General features: G+C 33.8%; 2 protein-coding genes across 2 annotated transcripts; both read right to left on the reverse strand.

Moving 5' to 3' along the window:
- Positions 1–11,709: 11,709 nt before the first annotated feature.
- LOC123895844 lies at positions 11,710–14,264 on the reverse strand. The gene is made up of 4 exons (XM_045946321.1): positions 13,848–14,264; positions 13,508–13,796; positions 12,728–12,786; positions 11,710–11,994 (listed from the first exon to the last, which is right to left on the reverse strand). Exons 1-4 carry the CDS (start codon positions 14,262–14,264, stop codon positions 11,710–11,712), a joined length of 1,050 nt encoding a protein of 349 aa, XP_045802277.1.
- A 3,212-nt stretch (positions 14,265–17,476) lies between these two features.
- LOC123895846 lies at positions 17,477–19,282 on the reverse strand. Its single transcript, XM_045946322.1, has 2 exons — positions 18,301–19,282; positions 17,477–18,213 (listed from the first exon to the last, which is right to left on the reverse strand). Exons 1-2 carry the CDS (start codon positions 19,280–19,282, stop codon positions 17,477–17,479), a joined length of 1,719 nt encoding a protein of 572 aa, XP_045802278.1.
- Between the last annotated feature and the right edge of the window lie 515 nt (positions 19,283–19,797).

Genomic DNA, 19,797 nt, shown 5'->3' on the forward strand with positions numbered 1-19,797 from the left:
TTATTCCCCTTGTCAGGACTTGAACCCCTGAAACCCACTTGGGTTGGTCCGATGATATTGGCTTGTGACCTAAGAGTGAGCTTCTCCTTAAGGTCTCAGGTTCTATTCTCTCTGGTGCCAATTTGGGTGAGCTAATTTAGCTTCTTCAAAAAAAAAAAAGGACTTGAACATCTGGATCTCCAACTCCTTAACTCTTAGCTCAACTAATTAACCAATTAAGTTACTCATCCCCGCTCCTGTTTTTGGATAGTACTTAACTTAAAGATATGTAACTGTTACTTGGTTGCTCAATTTGAATGTTAATTTTTTATTATTATTGATTTTAGTTATTTTTGTATATATTGTGCATTTATATATATATATATATATATATATATATAGGGGTTTTCTAACTTAGACCCTAGTTAGGTCTAAGTTAGCAAGGTGCACCTTTTCAATTGGACCAAAATACTCATTCTTTTAATTTTTGAAAGAATAGAGCAACAGGGGCATTTCTGTAATTTTCCCCAACAATACACGCGCCCCCACCTTCTTTTCCCAAAATACCCATTAATAGACGCGGATCCAGTGTCGCGCGCGTACCGAAGGACCATGGTTACAGACCGTTGATTTCCATCAGACAGCCAAGATCTGATCTCATCAAGACTGTCTGATCAATCAGACAGCCCAGATCATCCTGATCCATCAGATTCCAGCGCCTGCGCCACACTGGATTACAACCTGGAGAGAGAAAAATTTGGTTTTTAAAAGTAGGACACGTGTCACACAATGGTTGGCTGGGCGTGATTTTTGTTCATTTAATACTTTGAACTCAATTATTTCGTTGTAAATTAATTTTTTATTTTTTTATTTTTATACCAAAATTCATAATTTTTTTTTGTTTACAAATAAAGACTTGGTTCGTTTGATTTGGACACTGAAAAAAAAACGCAATTTTTCACTACCTTAATCTCATTTTTTGTCTACTAAATACGTTACTTTTGTGTTGTAATTTAACACGCACCACTCAACCAACTCACTGAAACCATTATACCAGGAAAATAGTAGATAATATTCTGGAACTTTTGGTATATTTTATGAAATTTTTGGAGACCTGAAACTATTTTTAGTTAATTAAATGAGATAAAACGGTAATTAAAAACTAATGTTTGCTTCTGAAACCATTTTACTGGTAGAATGGTTGCACATAGTTGTATTCTGAAACCATTTTACTGGTAGAATGGTTTCAATGAGTAATTTATTAATTGTGTTTGCTTCTGAAACCATTTATCTGGTACAATGGTTTCAGAGAGTTGTAATCTGAAACCATTTTGCTGGTAGAATGGTTTCAGTAAGTTGATTATTAGTTATTTGCTTCTGAAACCATTTAGCTTGTAGAATGGTTGCACATAGTTGTATTCTGAAACCATTTTACTGGTAGAATGGTTTCAGTGAGTAATTTATTAATTGTGTTTGCTTCTGAAACCATTTATCTGGTACAATGGTTTCAGAGAGTTGTAATCTGAAACCATTTTGCTGGTAGAATGGTTTCAGTAAGTTGATTATTAGTTATTTGCTTCTGAAACCATTTAGCTTGTAGAATGGTTTCAGAGATTTGTACTCTGAAACCATTTTCCTGGTAGAATGGTTTCAGTGAGTTGATGTAAGGTAGTGAAAAATGAGATTAAGGTAGTGAAAAATTGAGTTTTTTTTTTTCTGTGTCCAAATCAAACGAACCAAGTCTCTATTTGTAGAGAAAAAAAAATTATGAATTTTGGTATAAAAAATAAAAAATTAATTTACGACGAAATAATCGAGTTTAAAGTATTAAATGGAAAAAAATTAACGCAGCCAATAATAGCGTGACACATGGCCTGCCTTTTCAAAAAGTTTTCTCTCTCCGCGTCATCCTTCCACCCACGCGCGCCTGTCGGCGCGTGTGATGCACGTGCGCGGATTTTGTGCAATCACACGCTGCCACGCGTCCTGGGGGGGGGGAAAGAAGTTGGGGGCGCGTGTATTGTTGGGTAAAATTACAGAAATGCCCTGTTGCTCTATTCTTTCAAAAATTAAAAAAATGGGTATTTTTGTCCAACTGAAAAGGTGCACCTTGCTAACTTAGACCCAACTGGGTCTAAGTTAGCAGCCCCCATATATATATATATATATATATATATATATATATATATATATATATATATATATATAATTTTAATTTAATTTTTAAATAACGTATCGCGGTCATATCGTATTGAAAATTTTGAAATTTTTTCCGTATTGCCGTATCGGTATCGTGTACGTATCGGAGCTTCATAGGACATAGTATTAATCATCTAACTCGTGGACAAAATTTAGATTAATTTAACTGGGAAACAAGTAAAATTTGGATATGATTATTTCCTCAAGTTAGAAATTGAATTTTTCAATTAATCTAGAGTCTAGATTGATTTGACAATTAATAAAATTCATTAATAATCTTTTAAATTCAATCACTTCATTTCTTTTTTTTTTTTTGGTACATATCACTTCATTTCATCATATAGAAGATAGATACAAAGCCGGACAATATATGTATTATTTTTTTCTCAAAAGAGGTTGGAAGCAAAACGCTAACCAACCCAAAATAATTCACAGATAAAATAATGAAAGGAAAAGGAAAATAAGTAAAGGGCCACTTGCATATATTTTTAGTCAAAATAATTAATTATGCGCATTTTTTTTTGTTTTTACCACTAGTTTAATTTGGTTCGGAGATCAGTTCTGGCATCAAGTGGTTCTAGCTTCCTTTTGATTGCAGTTGTGGGGATCGAACTGCGATTCTCTCTACCAAATTCGGTGTCAATCACCACTGAATCAACTAATGATTGGTAATTATGAGCATCTTTATCCATATATTAAGAATCATGTTAATATGGATCACAAGGTACTACTCCGTCCCAAAATATAAGCAAAAGGAGGTAACAAAAGTGAATGTATCTGGACTAAATTTTAAATCAAATACATCAACTTTCATTGACCAATTTTTACTTATATTTTGGGACGGAGGGAGTACATGTTAGAAATTTGCATTTAATAATGTAAAAGAATTTAATGTTTAAATAATATAATTTCCAAATTCCAAAAAAAATATTATTACATTTAGATTTTTAAAGGGCACATGTTAATTTTTTTTTTTATATATATATTTTTTTTATAAGAATTATTTTTTTTTTATTTTTTATTTTTAATACAAAAGGAAAAAAAGATGGAGGCATTTTCAATGATTATTGTTTGATGGACTAATTTGTCAAGAATACTTCTGTTGTAGAATTTGAAACACTGCCCCCACAACGAGCCTCATGAATAAATAAAAAGCTATAACTAACTAGCCGTGATCAAATTTTTTTGCTATATGATTTTCCATGATATGATCGTACAATTAATAGCACCCATATATATATTTGACGAGACTAGACCTTTGCTCACAGCCCAACAAGTTCCAACTTTCAATTCCAAAATTGCGACGAATTTTGAGCAGTTCTTGTCATGTGCTTATATGCAACTAGTATGTGACATGATATGACTAATTTATTTAATATTTTTTTATTTTATGAGTGTGTCTAAATGAATTTTTGTTGGGGTTGTGCCTAACTAAGAATTACTCCTAATATGTACTATATTTTCGAAACCTTTTTTTGACGTAATGGCGGAAATAATGTGATCGATGAATCAAAGTTTTATTTACCTCACTCCAAATTCTTCTTCCTTGCTAAGAGGCAATTATAATTATATTTTATAATTTATAATATTCATGATAATTATGTTGTAAAAAATTGGACCTAATCACAATAATAAACATATAAATTTGAATAACTCAACAAATATTATAGAGAATAAATTAAAATAGAGTTCATAAGAACTTATCTCTTGTGGGTGTAGTAGTTTGATGTCATTCACATAGTAAACAACCACATAATCATAAACCTGCAAAATAGAAACCGTGATACAATACCTGAGGCGTGCTGATCGCACTGTCCTTAAGGATTTATCCGCCTCATAAGCGCAAATTCCCCAGGATTCAACAAGTCCTTCCCGGATATAAATCATATCCGAGGTGACAGAACTAACAAGATATTATAAGACACCAGTGATGTAATCCAGAAAAATAACACTCAATTTTATATGAAAAGGTAATATTGATTTTTTATTGGAAACTTTATGTGTCCTTCAAATGAATCATGTGTATCCACCCCACTCTTCTTAAGCCACATCCGTATATATGTATATACTTAAGATCAAAAGCTTTCTTTCATTAACCATAATGGCTATTAACTAGGAATGAATGGCTATTGATACCAATTGAAAATAAAACGTGTACTTGACCAAGTAAACACATGTTTAACATTCATTAATAATAATATTAATTCATTTAAAACAATATATAAAATTATTTTAAATAACTTTAAAATAAATTATAATATCAAAATATCCAACAATCCCCCACAATTTATTTTAAAGTATAAAAGAATACTCAAAAAATCATTTACTAGATTAACATCATTGATGTAATGCATTAAACTGGTGTAGCAAGCTATATGAACCAGCCCTAGACTGATAGTACTTAACACACAGTAACATTGGTGTAGCAAGCTATATGAACCAATGAAACTTAGCGTATGTTAGCGGTCTACCAATCGCATTACACCCCACAGTTCTTGCTATTGCCGCTGTGTTGCGCGAATAGGCCGTGCGCGTGCCTGGTTTCTTTCATGAGTGCTCTAGAGATTTCGCCAAGATCTCATACAAGCGGCCCCACTTGACACTCAAATAGGTGACTTCATCAAGTGTATGCTGCAAATCATACACCACCCATAAGGGATATGAAATTCATTAAAAGCTTTATAGTAAGCTTAACCTCTCAATAATGCAGTTTCTAGCACTTTCTCACTCACACCATAGGAAAAAGACTAAGACAAAAATTAATTAGCTAATTTTTGTGTGCTAGCAGATCTAACAAGTAACTTGTTCTTACCCATATGAACCTTATTCATGGGATCTCCAATCACAAAGGCTGGGTTCCTATCACTTGTTGATTTCAATTGGCTATATAAAGTCCAATTCCCCTCGACGTGTCACAAAATTATTTCTTCCCAGGGGCTTGTTTTAGTAGCTACTTTATACACAAATGATGAAGACATAATTTTCTTCCATCAAGTAATATTGACTAAGACGTCTCGAAGTCAATTAATCTCATATAATATTTATTCAAGTCTATAACAATAAACTTGTTCCTCACAATAAATTCACTTATCGATTTTATTTTCATCGGCTCTTATATCCGATTAACATCATTGTATTATTTTAATACAATGGCTCATCCACTATAAATAATATAACACATATTGTCAAATCGACATTCATAATATAATTCATCAGGTCTACTTGAAAGACTATCAAGCGACACCACCCCCACATTTGGTAACATAGGTGGATTTTTATTCAGGTCTACACAAATGATTTCTCAAGTGACAGTGTCCCAATAATTGGAACAATTTATAATTCCGCATAGAGATATATTTTCTCATAAACAAATTTACTAAACATCATTGTATTATTTTAATACAATGGATAATCCACAATTTCACTAAACATCATTGTATTATTTTAATACAATGGATAATCCACAATTTCACATACATCGTTGTATTATTCTAATACAATGGATAATCCACGATATACCATATTATGGTATCTCAAAAATATTTCATGAATCACAATCATGTACAGGTCTACTTAGAATATTATATTTCTAAGCGACAACTTTTCAATCACATATCATATAGGTATCTCTACGAATACCTCAATGTCATGAAATTTGTCAATAAGACATCTCCTCAATTTGCTTTCAACTCTACAAGTTTTCATGCTTCAGTGGCAACAAATATCACTGCATCCCTTCACTTGAATAACATTAGTGAACAATATAAATATTGAATGTTTAATTAACACAACAAAATGTTAACCACCGAATTTAAAAATCACAGTTTAGAGTCAAAGATATATATCACGTTACAAATCTATGAAGCTTGTAGTAGTAAACATACCGCACTTCCATGCTCAAACCCGTTAAAGGAAACTTCACTTTTGAAGGCCACAAAATAAACAAGCTAATAAATCTTTGTTATAGCATATATATAAACTTCACATCTCAAATTTATATATTCACTGTTCCGTTAAAATATTTCACCGAAGAGAAAATTGAACCCTTATTGATCAAAATCAAAACCATAGTTGTCAATTTACTTAAAATAAATTTATTCCAAAAGGAGTGGTACACTCATACACAAAATCAAAACGATGAGTTCTTATGGCAAGGCAAATAATAGATCACGAACAAGCAAAAGTAATGTGATTATAATCAACAAAAAATGTTTGAACCGCTTGAAGAAACGAATTATGGTAATCAAGTTGTTATCTTTACTTGCTCAAAAGACACTAAACACAACTTAATCCATGTCCACAAAAAATGAATTAACATCGAACAAAATAGAGTAATTCTATATATTGGAAAGATATGGTAAGTTATTGATTACCCGTAGTGAATGCAAAATTGGAGCAGTGAGGAGTCCAATGAATTTGACTACGTACGATACAGATTCTCCATAATATCTCCCGATGCTATACGCTATCAAACTTGAGCATCATTTCGTGGATTGGAAATTCCAGCTATCCACACAATTCTTTATCACGCACTGTACTTAGGTATTCAACATGTAATTCTTCTCTCGCCGCAAAATTGGGGTTTTAGTGTTCTATAATCTTCTGAACATAATTTAAGAGTTTAAATCCTTAAGATTGTTGTAAAAAATTGGACCTAATCACAATAATAAACAACATATAAATTTGAATAACTCAACAAATATTATAGAGAATAAATTAAAATAGAGTTCATAAGAACTTATCTCTTGTGGGTGTAGTAGTTTGATGTCATTCACATAGTAAACAACCACATAATCATAAACCTGCAAAATAGAAACCGTGATACAATACCTGAGGCGTGCTGATCGCACTGTTCTTAAGGATTTATCCGCCTCATAAGCGCAAATCCCCCAGGATTCAACAGGTCCTTCCCGGATATAAATCATATCCGAGGTGACAGAACTAACAAGATATTATAAGACACCGGTGATGTAATCCAGGAAAATAACACTCAATTTTATATGAAAAGGTAATATTGATTTTTTATTGGAAACTTTATGTGCCCTTCAAATGAATCATGTGTATCCACCCCACTCTCCTTAAGCCACATCCGTATATATGTATATACTCAAGATCAAAAGCTTTCTTTCATTAACCATAATGGCTATTAACTAGGAATGAATGGCTATTGATACCAATTGAAAATAAAACGTGTACTTGACCAAGTAAACACATGTTTAACATTCATTAATAATAATATTAATTCATTTAAAACAATATATAAAATTATTTTAAATAACTTTAAAATAAATTATAATATCAAAATATCCAACAAATTACACATGAATAAAAGACAAACAAACAATAAACAACGCCGCTGAATCTTTTTTATGGCAAAATCAATATTTTTAAAAACAACATCTTGAGACCTAGAAGAAACAACTTTATTATATGTGACTAAACTCTATTAAGAAGATCTACATTTTTGTGCTAGGAAGTTAAAAGTGACAAACACATAAATGATATAAAATTATTTTGATAGTCGAAACATGTTTTCTCCTGTTTACAACTTTGAGGGCTTCTTGTCCCAAAGTAAAACCACTAGTTTTTAATCCTACAAGTGGATAAATTTCAGTCAAAGTCCACACATGTATGTTTCCCTCATATCCACTCGTACACCAAAATATTTGATGGTCGCAGTGTTAATACCCCTTCCTATGGAACGGTCAAGAACTTCACAGGAGCCTATTTCTTCACAGATACTTCAATGCACCTTAAAACATAAAAAATGACATCTCTGAGAAAGTCATGACTATATTTGAAGTCTAAAAACTCTTTTTAATGAACCATGTGCTCCCCAAATCTTTCCAGGTATGCCTTACGTCAAACAGGGCAAACCTGATCAATAAGAAATGAGGGAATCATGAGGCGATACTTGAGGATAGTACGATACTCTATTTGTATCATGTGTTGGCTTAATCCATCGATGGAGATAGGTAGAAGAAAATCATGAGCATGAGCTATATGCAAACATAAAAAAAATATTTTTTGTTTGATGGTCATGTTAAAATTTACTTCCATGTCCTTAACAACTTTACTAAGTAGGGCACTCACCAAAATATGATGGGCTTTAGAGGAGTGATATCCTTAAAATAAACCTAATTTTTACTAGTATTTTACTTAAAAAATTTATGCTTTTTAATAAGTTTATTAGGACTATTTACTTGTTTTCGTTTGTTTTGCAATTATAGGACTTAAAGCATGGAATATGAAAAAAAATAAAATAATAGTGCATTTGATGCATTTTAAGGTGCCTTAGTGATCAACGCAACCGATGTTTCTATCTTCTTTGCTTCACCGTCTCGTCTCACTCGCATTCTTGCCGTCGTGATCATCCATATCCCACCTCCGTCTGTCCTATTCCATAACGGCGGCGTTTGGTTCATCAACCTCCTACTGACTTGCCCAAATATACACCAACCTCTACGAAGAACTCGCAAAGCCATCATATGTGTTAACCATGAAGTCGTTGTCCTATTAAAATTGAAGATTGTTTGATTTAAATTCAAAACTGTTTGATTGTAATCAATTGTAGATTGTAATTTTAGGTTTCAATTATACGTAATCTTCCCCCTTTATGTTGAACTTCTGCATTTTTTTTATGCAGGAAACACAAATCTGTACCAAATCTCATATCTTGTGTTATAATAAAGAGAGTGATTTCTTTTTTATCATGACTGTTTTTTATATGAATTAATTTCACGTCATTTTCTAATTAAACACTTATAATGAATGTGTTGTTATGAATAATTAAGTTAGTGACCTTAGTCTATGTCATATCTCTTCCATTTCCTATAAACTCTCATTAGTGAGTCACCTTTAAATGTACTTAGATCATTCACTTGCTTACTTGTAGGGGTGTACGTGGGCCGGATTGGGTTGGGTTTGGCCAAAACCAAAACCCAAACCACATATGGTACTCCGGGTTGGGTTTAGTAAAATAACCACCCGTTATAACATTGGGCCGGGTTGGGTAAATCCACTAATTTCCGGGTTGAATTGGGTTGGCTTGTGGGTTACCCAAATTGTTTTTCTATTTTTTTTATATTAAATATCTAAATGTTGAATCATAATATTTTTTCATAAAAAATAACTCAATCAATATATTTTCTTGAAAAATAGGGTAACTTTTTTTCACTATAAAAAATAATCACCTATTTTTTTTTGTAAATCTACTAATTTACGGGTTGGATAGCGTGTTATCCAAATGATTTTTTTGCTTTTTTTAATATCAAATGACTAAACCATGAATCACTATATTTGTTTATGAAAATTATTCAATTTTTTAAAATTTTAAAAAAATAATGCGAAAAATTATTATATTTGTTCATAAAAATTATTCCATCTTTTTATATTTTCATAAAAAATAGTATAACTTATTTTCAATATAAAAATATTTAATAATCAAATGAAAAAATCTTTAGTATTTTCATAAAAAAATTTCAAAAAACATAACACTAGTGGGTTAGTGGGTTAGTGGGTTTTTTGGGTTGGGTCCGGTTTTACTCGAAACCCGATTTTTTTAATGGGTTTTTCATTTTTGAAATCCATATTCTCCCACTTGCCCGACCCAACCCACTTTTTTGGGTTGGATTGAGTGGGTTTGACCAGGTAGACCAGGTTTGCCCAACCCATGTACACCCCTACTTACTTGTGTCATATAAATATGACTCTATTTTAGTTTAAAGATGCACAAAAAGAGACTAATACAAAACTTCTCTATTTCTATTTTATTGCTCTTGAAGTTTAATTCTAACATGTGCTATGAATAAAATTTTTTTGTAAAAGAGTCGATTGAAAAAATAAAAATATTTTGTAACCCATGATTTAAAAAAATAAAGGCATGCAAATGTTTTAAAATAGTAGCATATATTTTAGAAAATTAAATATTTTCTTTTATAAAAGATTTTAATATACGTATACAGAAAAATAAAAGCTTTTTTTATAAAAGAAAAATAAAAGTTTAATTATATCATCTATATGATCTACATGTGACTTTTTATTGAAGGTTTTTTTTAGTATTAACTCTCTAATTTTTCGAGAAAAAGAGTTTTATTAACTATTTGAGCTAAATTACTTAGTTTTCTTATTAATTTTTTTTGAGTTTTAGTGATAAATGATAATATCTCCAATTACTTCGTTAAAAATGATTGAACAACCCCACTAATTTGCTTCATTTGTGGGCTTCCTTTAACCTGCTGTGGCATCTTGGCCCAAATATAAAGCATTTTTCTTTTTCAAAAGAATTATTAAAATAAATATATGAATCATGGGGCCATAATTATAGGAAATTTTTTTTTCTACCCCAATAATTGTCAATCTACCCCAACATTAATTTTGAATGGACGAATTTACCCTAATATATAAACTAAAACCCCGAAGAAAAAAATTTGGTTACCGGAACACTTTGAAAAAAAGTGTTCTGGTATGTAAATTTTTTTTTGTTACCTACACACTTTGGAAAAAAATGTTTAGGTATGTAAAAATTTTCTAATTTTTTTTTGGTTACCTGAGCACTTTGAAAAAAATTGTGTAAGTATGTAAAATTTTTTCAAATTTATTTTGTTACCTACACACTTTGGACAAAAATGTTCAGCTATGTAAAATTTTTCTAATTGTTTTTTGTTACCCGAACACTTTGAAAAAAAGTGTGTAGGTATGTAAAATTTTTTCAAATTTATTTTGTTACCTACACACTTTAAAAAAAAATGTTCACACATGTAAAATTTTTCTAATTTTTTTTTGTTACTCGCTTATTAATTTTTTTTGAGTTTTAGTGATAAATGATAATATCTCCAATTACTTCGTTAAAAATGATTGAACAACCCCACTAATTTGCTTCATTTGTGGGCTTCCTTTAACCTGCTGTGGCATCTTGGCCCAAATATAAAGCATTTTTCTTTTTCAAAAGAATTATTAAAATAAATATATGAATCATGGGGCCATAATTATAGGAAATTTTTTTTTCTACCCCAATAATTGTCAATCTACCCCAACATTAATTTTGAATGGACGAATTTACCCTAATATATAAACTAAAACCCCGGAGAAAAAAATTTGGTTACCGGAACACTTTGAAAAAAAGTGTTCTGGTATGTAAATTTTTTTTTTGTTACCTACACACTTTGGAAAAAAATGTTCAGGTATGTAAATATTTTCTAACTTTTTTTTGGTTACCTAAGCACTTTGAAAAAAATTGTGTAAGTATGTAAAATTTTTCCAAATTTATTTTGTCACATACACACTTTGGACAAAAGTGTTCAGGTATGTAAAATTTTTCTAATTGTTTTTTGTTACCTGAACACTTTGAAAAAAAGTATGTAGGTATGTAAAATTTTTCCAAATTTATTTTGTTACCTACACACTTTGAAAAAAAGTGTTCAGACATGTAAAATTTTTCTAATTTTTTTTGTTACCCGAACACTTTGAAAAATTAAAAAAAAAAATTAGAAGATGATTGGGAATAGTGCTTGGTGATAATCAAGAAGATGATTATTTGTTCGCATAATCAAATAAGCCGCCTTTAGGAATTTTGTATTCCTTTTCACCCTTTCCTCTTAATTTGGATAAAAGGTAATGATGGTAGAAGTTGCCGATGATGCCTACAAGAAACAACGCGATTCCGGGATATAACAGATCAATTGCTGGTTCTGGAAACTCCAATGTGAGGTGTTGAGCATAGATCATAGTAGCAGAAGAAATAAAATAGTAACTCAGAGTAATTGGAATTGCAGAATCAAGAGCCATAGAACCACTATATTTGTGGACAAACAGAACCTACACAATAAAGTAGAAACATCACTCTTCATTGAGCTGAAAATCACATAACAGAACAACAATAATTGCTACACATTGCATGATTGCATCTGAACTCAAATAATTGCTACACATGATCATTCAAAATACTAATTTCTTGACCAACAATAAATACTTCACATAACTGAATCTCCTAGTAGCATAACTCCCACCCAACAAGTAGAAAGTAGTGCCTAATGCGAAACTGAATCCATACAATGTCTGAGAAATGAATGAAAATACAAAATTGACAAGAAATTGTTTGCTGGGTACAGTGCTGAGAATGAAGGCTTATTTTTTTTTAAAGTATTCAGGTAACAAAAAAAAAAAATTAGAAAACTTTTACATATCTGAATACTTTTTTTTCAAAGTGTGTAGGTAACAAAATAAATTTGGAAAAATTTTACATACCTAAACACTTTTTTTCAAAGTGTTCAGATAAAAAAAAATTAGAAAAATTTTATATATCTGAACATTTTTTTCCAAAGTGTTACGGTAACAAAAAAAAAATTTACATATCAAAACACTTTTTTCCAAAGTGTTCATGTAACAAAATTTTTTTCTTCAGGGTTTTAGTTTATATATGAGGGCAAATTCGTCCATTCAAAATTAATGTTGGGGTAGATTGACAATTGTTAGGGTAGAAAAAAAATATTCTAATTATAGACATGTTTCTTCTTCAAAGCCTATGTTGAAGTTGTTAACCTAGAAAAACCATCTTCAAAGCCTTCGGAAATTGACCCATGCTTGAGAGTATGTTAAAGAATAAACAATCTGTTGTGATAATTATGACACAGAGTCAAGCGTAATTTGAGCCTAATCAGAAGATATCCTCGCCTAGCCAGAAGGCACCATATGCGCCTACAACCTAGCATACTCAACATGTGTGACCCGAGCCTAATAGTAACACAATTGATGATGATCAAAATTCAAACGCTTTAGAGTTTGACAAACATTCTACTAGAAAATTGTATAAAACCTATAGCAGAGTAAAAGCTGTATAAAAAAAGGAAGAGTAATAGAAAGAAAGCTGCTAATAGGTATGTATGTATTTGAATATTGATATTTGTAAGAAACAGAGTAATGGAATGGAAATAGAAAGGTGATAGTTATATTATTAATGGTAGAATTCACGTACAAGTGATAAATGCGTATGAAAAAGAAATGAAAGCAATCTGTTAGTGATGTACTAACAGCCAAAAGCAGTAAATGCTTCCTAAACCATAGACAAGCATGGCCCACCAGAATAACCAACTTTCAGAATGAATCTTTATTCCCTCACTGACACATGCTTTATAGCCCTTACTTCCAAGCAGAGCCAATCATTTATCCACGTCATCATTCTTATTCTCTTTGCCTTTCTTTCTATTGTAAACACGCCAAACTCTTGGTTCGGGCTCAACACTTTCCAAGCCCACTGTACGATCCATAGTTCTATCAATACCTCCCTCCATAAAAACTGCCTTGTCCTCAAGGCTGAATTCAGGAAACTAACTACGCAAGAACTCAACATCCTCCCATGTGACATCATCTAAAGATTTGCCCTTCCATTTGATCAAACTTTGATGAACAGCTACACCTTCTTTCATAATAACCCTCGCTCCTACCACTTGTTCAGGATACACATCAATAGCATCATCTATTTCCAAGTCCTTAGGAAGGTCTCCTTGTTGATGATAATCTCCCACTGCCTTTTTTAAAAGAGAAACATGAAAAACAGGATGGATCTTAGAAGATGCAGGCAATTGCAGTTTGTAGGCCACTGGACCTACTTTAGCTACTATCTGGAAAGGACCAAAAAATCATGCTGCAAGCTTTTGGTTAATCCTTTTCACCACTGACTGCTGCCTGTGTGGCCTTAGCTTTAAGAAGACCCATTCACCTATGTCAAAGCATAAGTCTCTTATCTTCTTATTTGCATAAGACAGCATCTGCTCTTGAGCCTTCTGCAGATGTAACTTGAGTTGATTCAGTGCTTCATCTCTTTCATTTAACTCCAATGCAACAACAGCAACCTTTGTTTCATTGGATGAGAACCTCACAATGCTAGGAGCTTGTCTTCCATAAACCACCTCAAAAGGAGTTTTACCAATAGATACATGGTATGTGGTGTTATACCAATATTCAGCCCATGCAATCCATGAAGACCATGATTTAGGCTGATCAGAGGCAAAGCAACGTAGATAACTTTCTAAACACCTATTTATCACATCAGTCTGCCCATCTGTCTCTGGATGGTAGGCAGAACTCATCTGCAGCTTGGTGTTGGTGTAAGCCCTAGAGGACAATTATTTATGATTGCATGATACTTGTATTGAATAATTCATTTATTAAATAAAGGCTCTTCTTTATTATGTTTATGTGTTAAAATAATAAAGTCCCTAGAATAGTTAGTTCGTTAAGTGGAACGTTAAGTATGACTTAATCGTGAGAATCCATTAAACATAAGAACACTATTCTTAAAGCATCCGTAGTCAAGCTTTAAAGTGAAATGGGATAACATTAAAGCATAGAGGCTATTATGTTGGTAGACTGATGATCACATCTCACGGATCATAGATAAAGAGTTATCAAGTCTTCACATAGATATAAATGTTAAGGGTAACATTTGTATCAGATTGACCCACCGTGAGAATACTACATATATAGTGTGTTATGAAATGTCATAAGATATTCTCATAGTGATAAGTGGTGTATTCCACCCTTCGACCTGAAATCACTATGTACCCTAGATGTAGGAGTGTATTACCTTGTTGCCATTCAAACGTTATCCGTAACAGGATGACTATAAAGTTTGTTGATGGGTATTCCACGAATCATGCTGAGGGACATGAGTGACCTAGATAGAATTTGCCCCTCCTACATAACAAGAGATATGTCTATGCGCCCAATATTGAACTTAGCAAGGGTGACATACTATGCCTTGTGTTCAATATAGACATAAGGGTAAAAGGGTAATTATACACAAGATATTTATCACAGAAAGGTTTGTCATATCACGTGACATTCTTGTGACTTGGGTAGCAGTGATGTGTTGCTAGATACCGCTCACTGTTTATAATATTGAGATCAATATTATTGCAAACGTCATAGGAACCTACATGGTCACACACATAATGACAGTTAATGACGGGAGAAATAAGTATGACTTATTAGTGGGGTGCGATTAATAACAGTAGGTTATTGGGCTTGCGAAGTCCAAAAACCACTTTGGCCTGAAGACAACATAAGAAGCTCTATAAATAGAGCCTTATGCAATTCAGTCTTGTGGTTACACACATAATCCGAATTTTGGAGAAACCCTAAAATTCTCTAAAACCCTAACCGCACTAAATCTCCCTCTACCGTTGTCTTGCAGCTAGCACTAAGAGGTGAACGGAAACTGTTCGTGTGGACCGGCTAGAGGTGCTGCGATCGTGCGGTGCTTGTGATCAACTCAGAATCGAGGAATTTGTTCTTCAAAGGTAATAACCGAAACCCTGATCATGTCCATTCGCAAGGATCCATCGAAGGAAAATTTTAATTTCCGCTGCGTTTTACATCTCTGCTTTGCTACGATTTTCCTTCACTTGGTACCTTGTAATTTAAAAAGCTCCATCCAAAAATGACTAACAAATAATGGATCTCTGTCACTAATCAAAGATTTAGAGACACCATGGAGCCTGAGAATTTCCTTAATGAACAATTCAGCTATAGATTTTGCAGAATAAGGATGTTTAAGCAGAATGAAATGATTGTATTTTGATAATCTATCCACCACTACAAGTATAGCATCAAACCCTTTAGATTTTTGAAGACCAGTTATAAAATCCAAAGATAATTCTTCCCAAATAGCATTTGGAATTGGTAGTGGCTGTAACAAACCTCCAGGAGAAGTAACTGAGTACTTTTGTCTTTGGCATATGTCACATGCCCTCACAAAATCTCTCACACTTCTCTGCATTCCAACCTAGTATAAATTTTCTGCCAATCTCCTATAAGTTCTTAGGAAACCAGAATGTCCCCAGTATGAGTGCAATGAAACTCTTCTAACAACAAAGGTATAGAAGGTGAATTTTGCGAAATTACTAACCTGTCATGATAAAACAGGACTCCATTCTTCACAACATAACCAGGTTTGACAGAAGGATCTGCTTGTAATGCTACAATTAATTTCTGAATTTCAATATCCTGTGTCACTTCATCCAACAACTTTTTACTATCAATCCATGTAGGATAAGAGAGTAAAGTGCTCAGCTCCACCTCATCATAACATCTAGACAATGCATCTGCAGCCTTGTTCTCCAACCCTGACTTGTATTTAACTTCAAATTGGTATCCCAAGAGTTTGGCCAACCAACCTTGCTGATCTGGAGATGTCACTCTTTGTTGCAGAAAGTGTCCAAGACTTTTATGATCTGTGAACACAGTGAACTGTTTGCCCAAAAGGTAATGGCGCCAATGCTGAATGTAAAGGACTAAAGCCATAAGCTCCTTCTCATAAACATATTTTGCTAGATTCCCATCAGACAAGGCCTTGTTGAAGAAAGCAATGGGTTGTCTTTTCTGCATTAAGACTGCCCCAATGCCTCTCCCTGCAGCATCACATTCCACCTCAAAAGGAATCTCAAAATTAGGCAAGGTTAAGACAGGAGGAGTGGACATAACTGTCTTCATAAGCTGAAAAGCTTCTCTTGCATTAATATTCCACCTGAAATTGTCTTTTTTTGTCAATTCAGTCAGAGGCTTAACCATTTTGTCATAATTTTTTATAAACTTTCTGTAGTAACTTGTGAGGCCTAGAAATCCACGCACTCCCTTCACACTCTTAGGTTCATGCCAATCAAGTATGCATTGAATTTTCTCAGGGTCTACAGACACCCCATTCCCATATATTATGTGGCCCAAGTAATCAATTTGCTTACACCCAAATTTGCATTTGGCTTGGTTAGCCACAAAGCAATTTGATTGCAAAACAGACAACACTTGGCTCAAATGGTCTTTATGCTCCTCTACATTCTTACTATAAATCAGAATGTCATCAAAAAAGACCAAAACAAATTTTCTTAAGAAGGGCCTGAAAATGTCATTCATAATAGCTTGAAAGGTAGCTGGGGCATTCATTAACCCAAAATGAAATTACCAGATACTCGTAATGCCCATTATGGGTCCTAAAAGTTGTTTTAGGTACATCATCCTTATGCACCCTGATTTGATGATATCCAGATTTAAGATCTATTTTTGAAAAGATTGTAGAACCAAACAGTTCATCTAATAGTTCATCAACTATTGGAATATGATACTTATCTTGGATAATAGCTTTATTTAGAGCCCTGTAATCCACACACATCCTCCAAGTCTTGTCCTTCTTTTTGACTAGTATCACAGGACTAGCAAAAGCACTCATACTTGGTTGGATTACCCCTGCTTGTAGTAATTCACTGACTTGCCTTTCAATTTCTTGTTTCTGATGATGAGGGTATCTCTAGGGTCTGACATTGATGGAACCATGTTCTAGAATTAGCTTGATGTGATGCACTTTGGTCCTTTCAGGTGGTAATTGAATGCATTCTTTGAACACATCAGCAAATTGTGTCAAAAGTCCTTCAAAAGCAACTGGTGTTTTAGTGTCTTTAGATTCCAATTGTTGATACTGAGCCCACCACCATTCAGTCCTCCACTTGCTAAGATTATTGCCCATAAAACTATTGAGGTAGTTTTCATGATTGCTACCCTGCCCTTGCAGCTTAACCATTTGATTTCCATGCATAAACTGCATAGACAAAGTCTTCCAGTCCATCACCACTTTACCCAAAGTACTCAGCCATGACACCCCCAAAACCATATCCAAACCTCCTAACTCCAAAACCCACGCATCGACCACTATATGAACTGTCTCCATCTGTATTGAAACGTTTTTACAGATTCCTCTTGATACAATTTTGTGACCATCTCCCAACTTAATGTATTTCTCAGCCATAGGAGTAACTTGAAGCCCTAAAGCCGTCGTAATTTGAGGAGATATAAAATTATGAGTTGCTCCACTGTCTATCAACACTAGAACACCCACATCTGATATCTTTCCTTCAATCTTCATTGTGCTTTGACTTCCCATACTTCCCAACACACCTATGGACTTGCACTCTACTTCTTCTTCCTCTTCAACCTCTAACACTTCACCTTCCATGGTAACAATTTCTCCATCCTCATCGAGCTTTTCTCCTTCTCCCAAGATCAAGAGACGTAACGCTCGCTCAGGGAACTTGTGTTGAGTCGGGTGCCACTTACCCCCACACTTAAATCACAAACCCTTGGCTCTTCTCTCAGAAACTTCATCACTATGGACACTACGAACCCCTTTCCAAGAATTGGACCTGGAATCGGATTTAATTTTTCGGCCAGTAGATGCAAACGAAGAAGACGAGTTCGTATTGGAGTGAGTAGAACCCGTTTTCTGATTTGGACAGCTCCAACCCGTTTGGGTTATTTTTGAATCTTTTTGGGCCGGGTTAGATGCATACCGGGTTTTGTATTGCGAAATAGGCCCAAACCATTCATTACGACCCATTCGTTCTCCAGCTATCTTCCTTCCAAAACGAAGTTCATCGTCGTCGTCCTCCTCCTTCAATTCCTCTTCAACATATTTTGCTATCCTCATCATCTGTATACGAGTGAGGGGATTTAAAGTTGTTACCCTCCGTCGTATTGGGGCTTTCAATCCACTCATGAAATACCCTAAATACTGTTCTTCTGGAAGACGTCCTACTTGAGACGATAGAAGCTCGAAAGCCTCAACGTACTCCTCAACGCTTCCTGTTTGTCTTAACGCCGATAATTCTTCGAAAGGGTTTTCTAATCGCCTTCCTTCATAGCGAGCGATCATCGCTCTCTTCAATTTCTCCCAGGATAATTCATCTTCTGTCTCCAGAAGTAGATTGAACCAATGGATCGTGGAACCCTCCATGCTTAATCGTGACAGCTTAACTTTCATCTCGTCAATGGTACCTTGCACATCGAAGTAGATCTCAGCACGGGTAATCCACGCAACCGGATCTTCCCCTTCAAATAAAGGTAACTTCACCTTCTTACCGGCTAATCGAGATTCGCTCTGTGATGAGTTGTTCACAGATGATTCTCCTTCGTTGCTCACCCCTTTTTGACCCAATTGAGTCATTTGTTCACCTAATTTTGTGAGAACATTGCTTTGCGTTTGCATCTGGCGAATTAGCTCTGCCAAAGTATTGTCAACGGTATTCAATCGTGTTTCCAAGACATCAACACGGTCACCCATTTTTGGTTTAGTGTTTCTTCTTGGTGGCATCAACAATCACTGATTCTCGGAAGATTGATCCGGCAGGTCGGACCAATTAATAGGTATGTATGTATTTGAATATTGATATTTGTAAGAAACATAGTAATGGAATGGAAATAGAAAGGTGATAGTTATATTATTAATGGTAGAATTCAAGTACAAGTGATAAATGCGTATGAAAAAGAAATGATAGCAATCTGTTAGTGATGTACTAACAGCCAAAAGCAGTAAATGCTTCCTAAACCATAGACAAGCATGGCCCACCAGAATAACCAACTTTCAGAATGATTCTTTATTCCCTCACTGACACATGCTTTATAGCCCTTACTTCCAAGCAGAGCCAATCATTTATCCACGTCATCATTCTTATTCTCTTTGCCTTTCTTTCTATTGTAAACACGCCAAACTCTTGGTTTGGGCTTAACACTTTCCAAGCCCACTGTACGATCCATAGTTCTATCAGCTGCAAACAACAAAACCTATAGCACTAGATC

This window comes from Trifolium pratense, linkage group LG7 (assembly GCF_020283565.1).
Source record: "Trifolium pratense cultivar HEN17-A07 linkage group LG7, ARS_RC_1.1, whole genome shotgun sequence".
Classification (NCBI taxonomy): domain Eukaryota; kingdom Viridiplantae; phylum Streptophyta; class Magnoliopsida; order Fabales; family Fabaceae; genus Trifolium; species Trifolium pratense.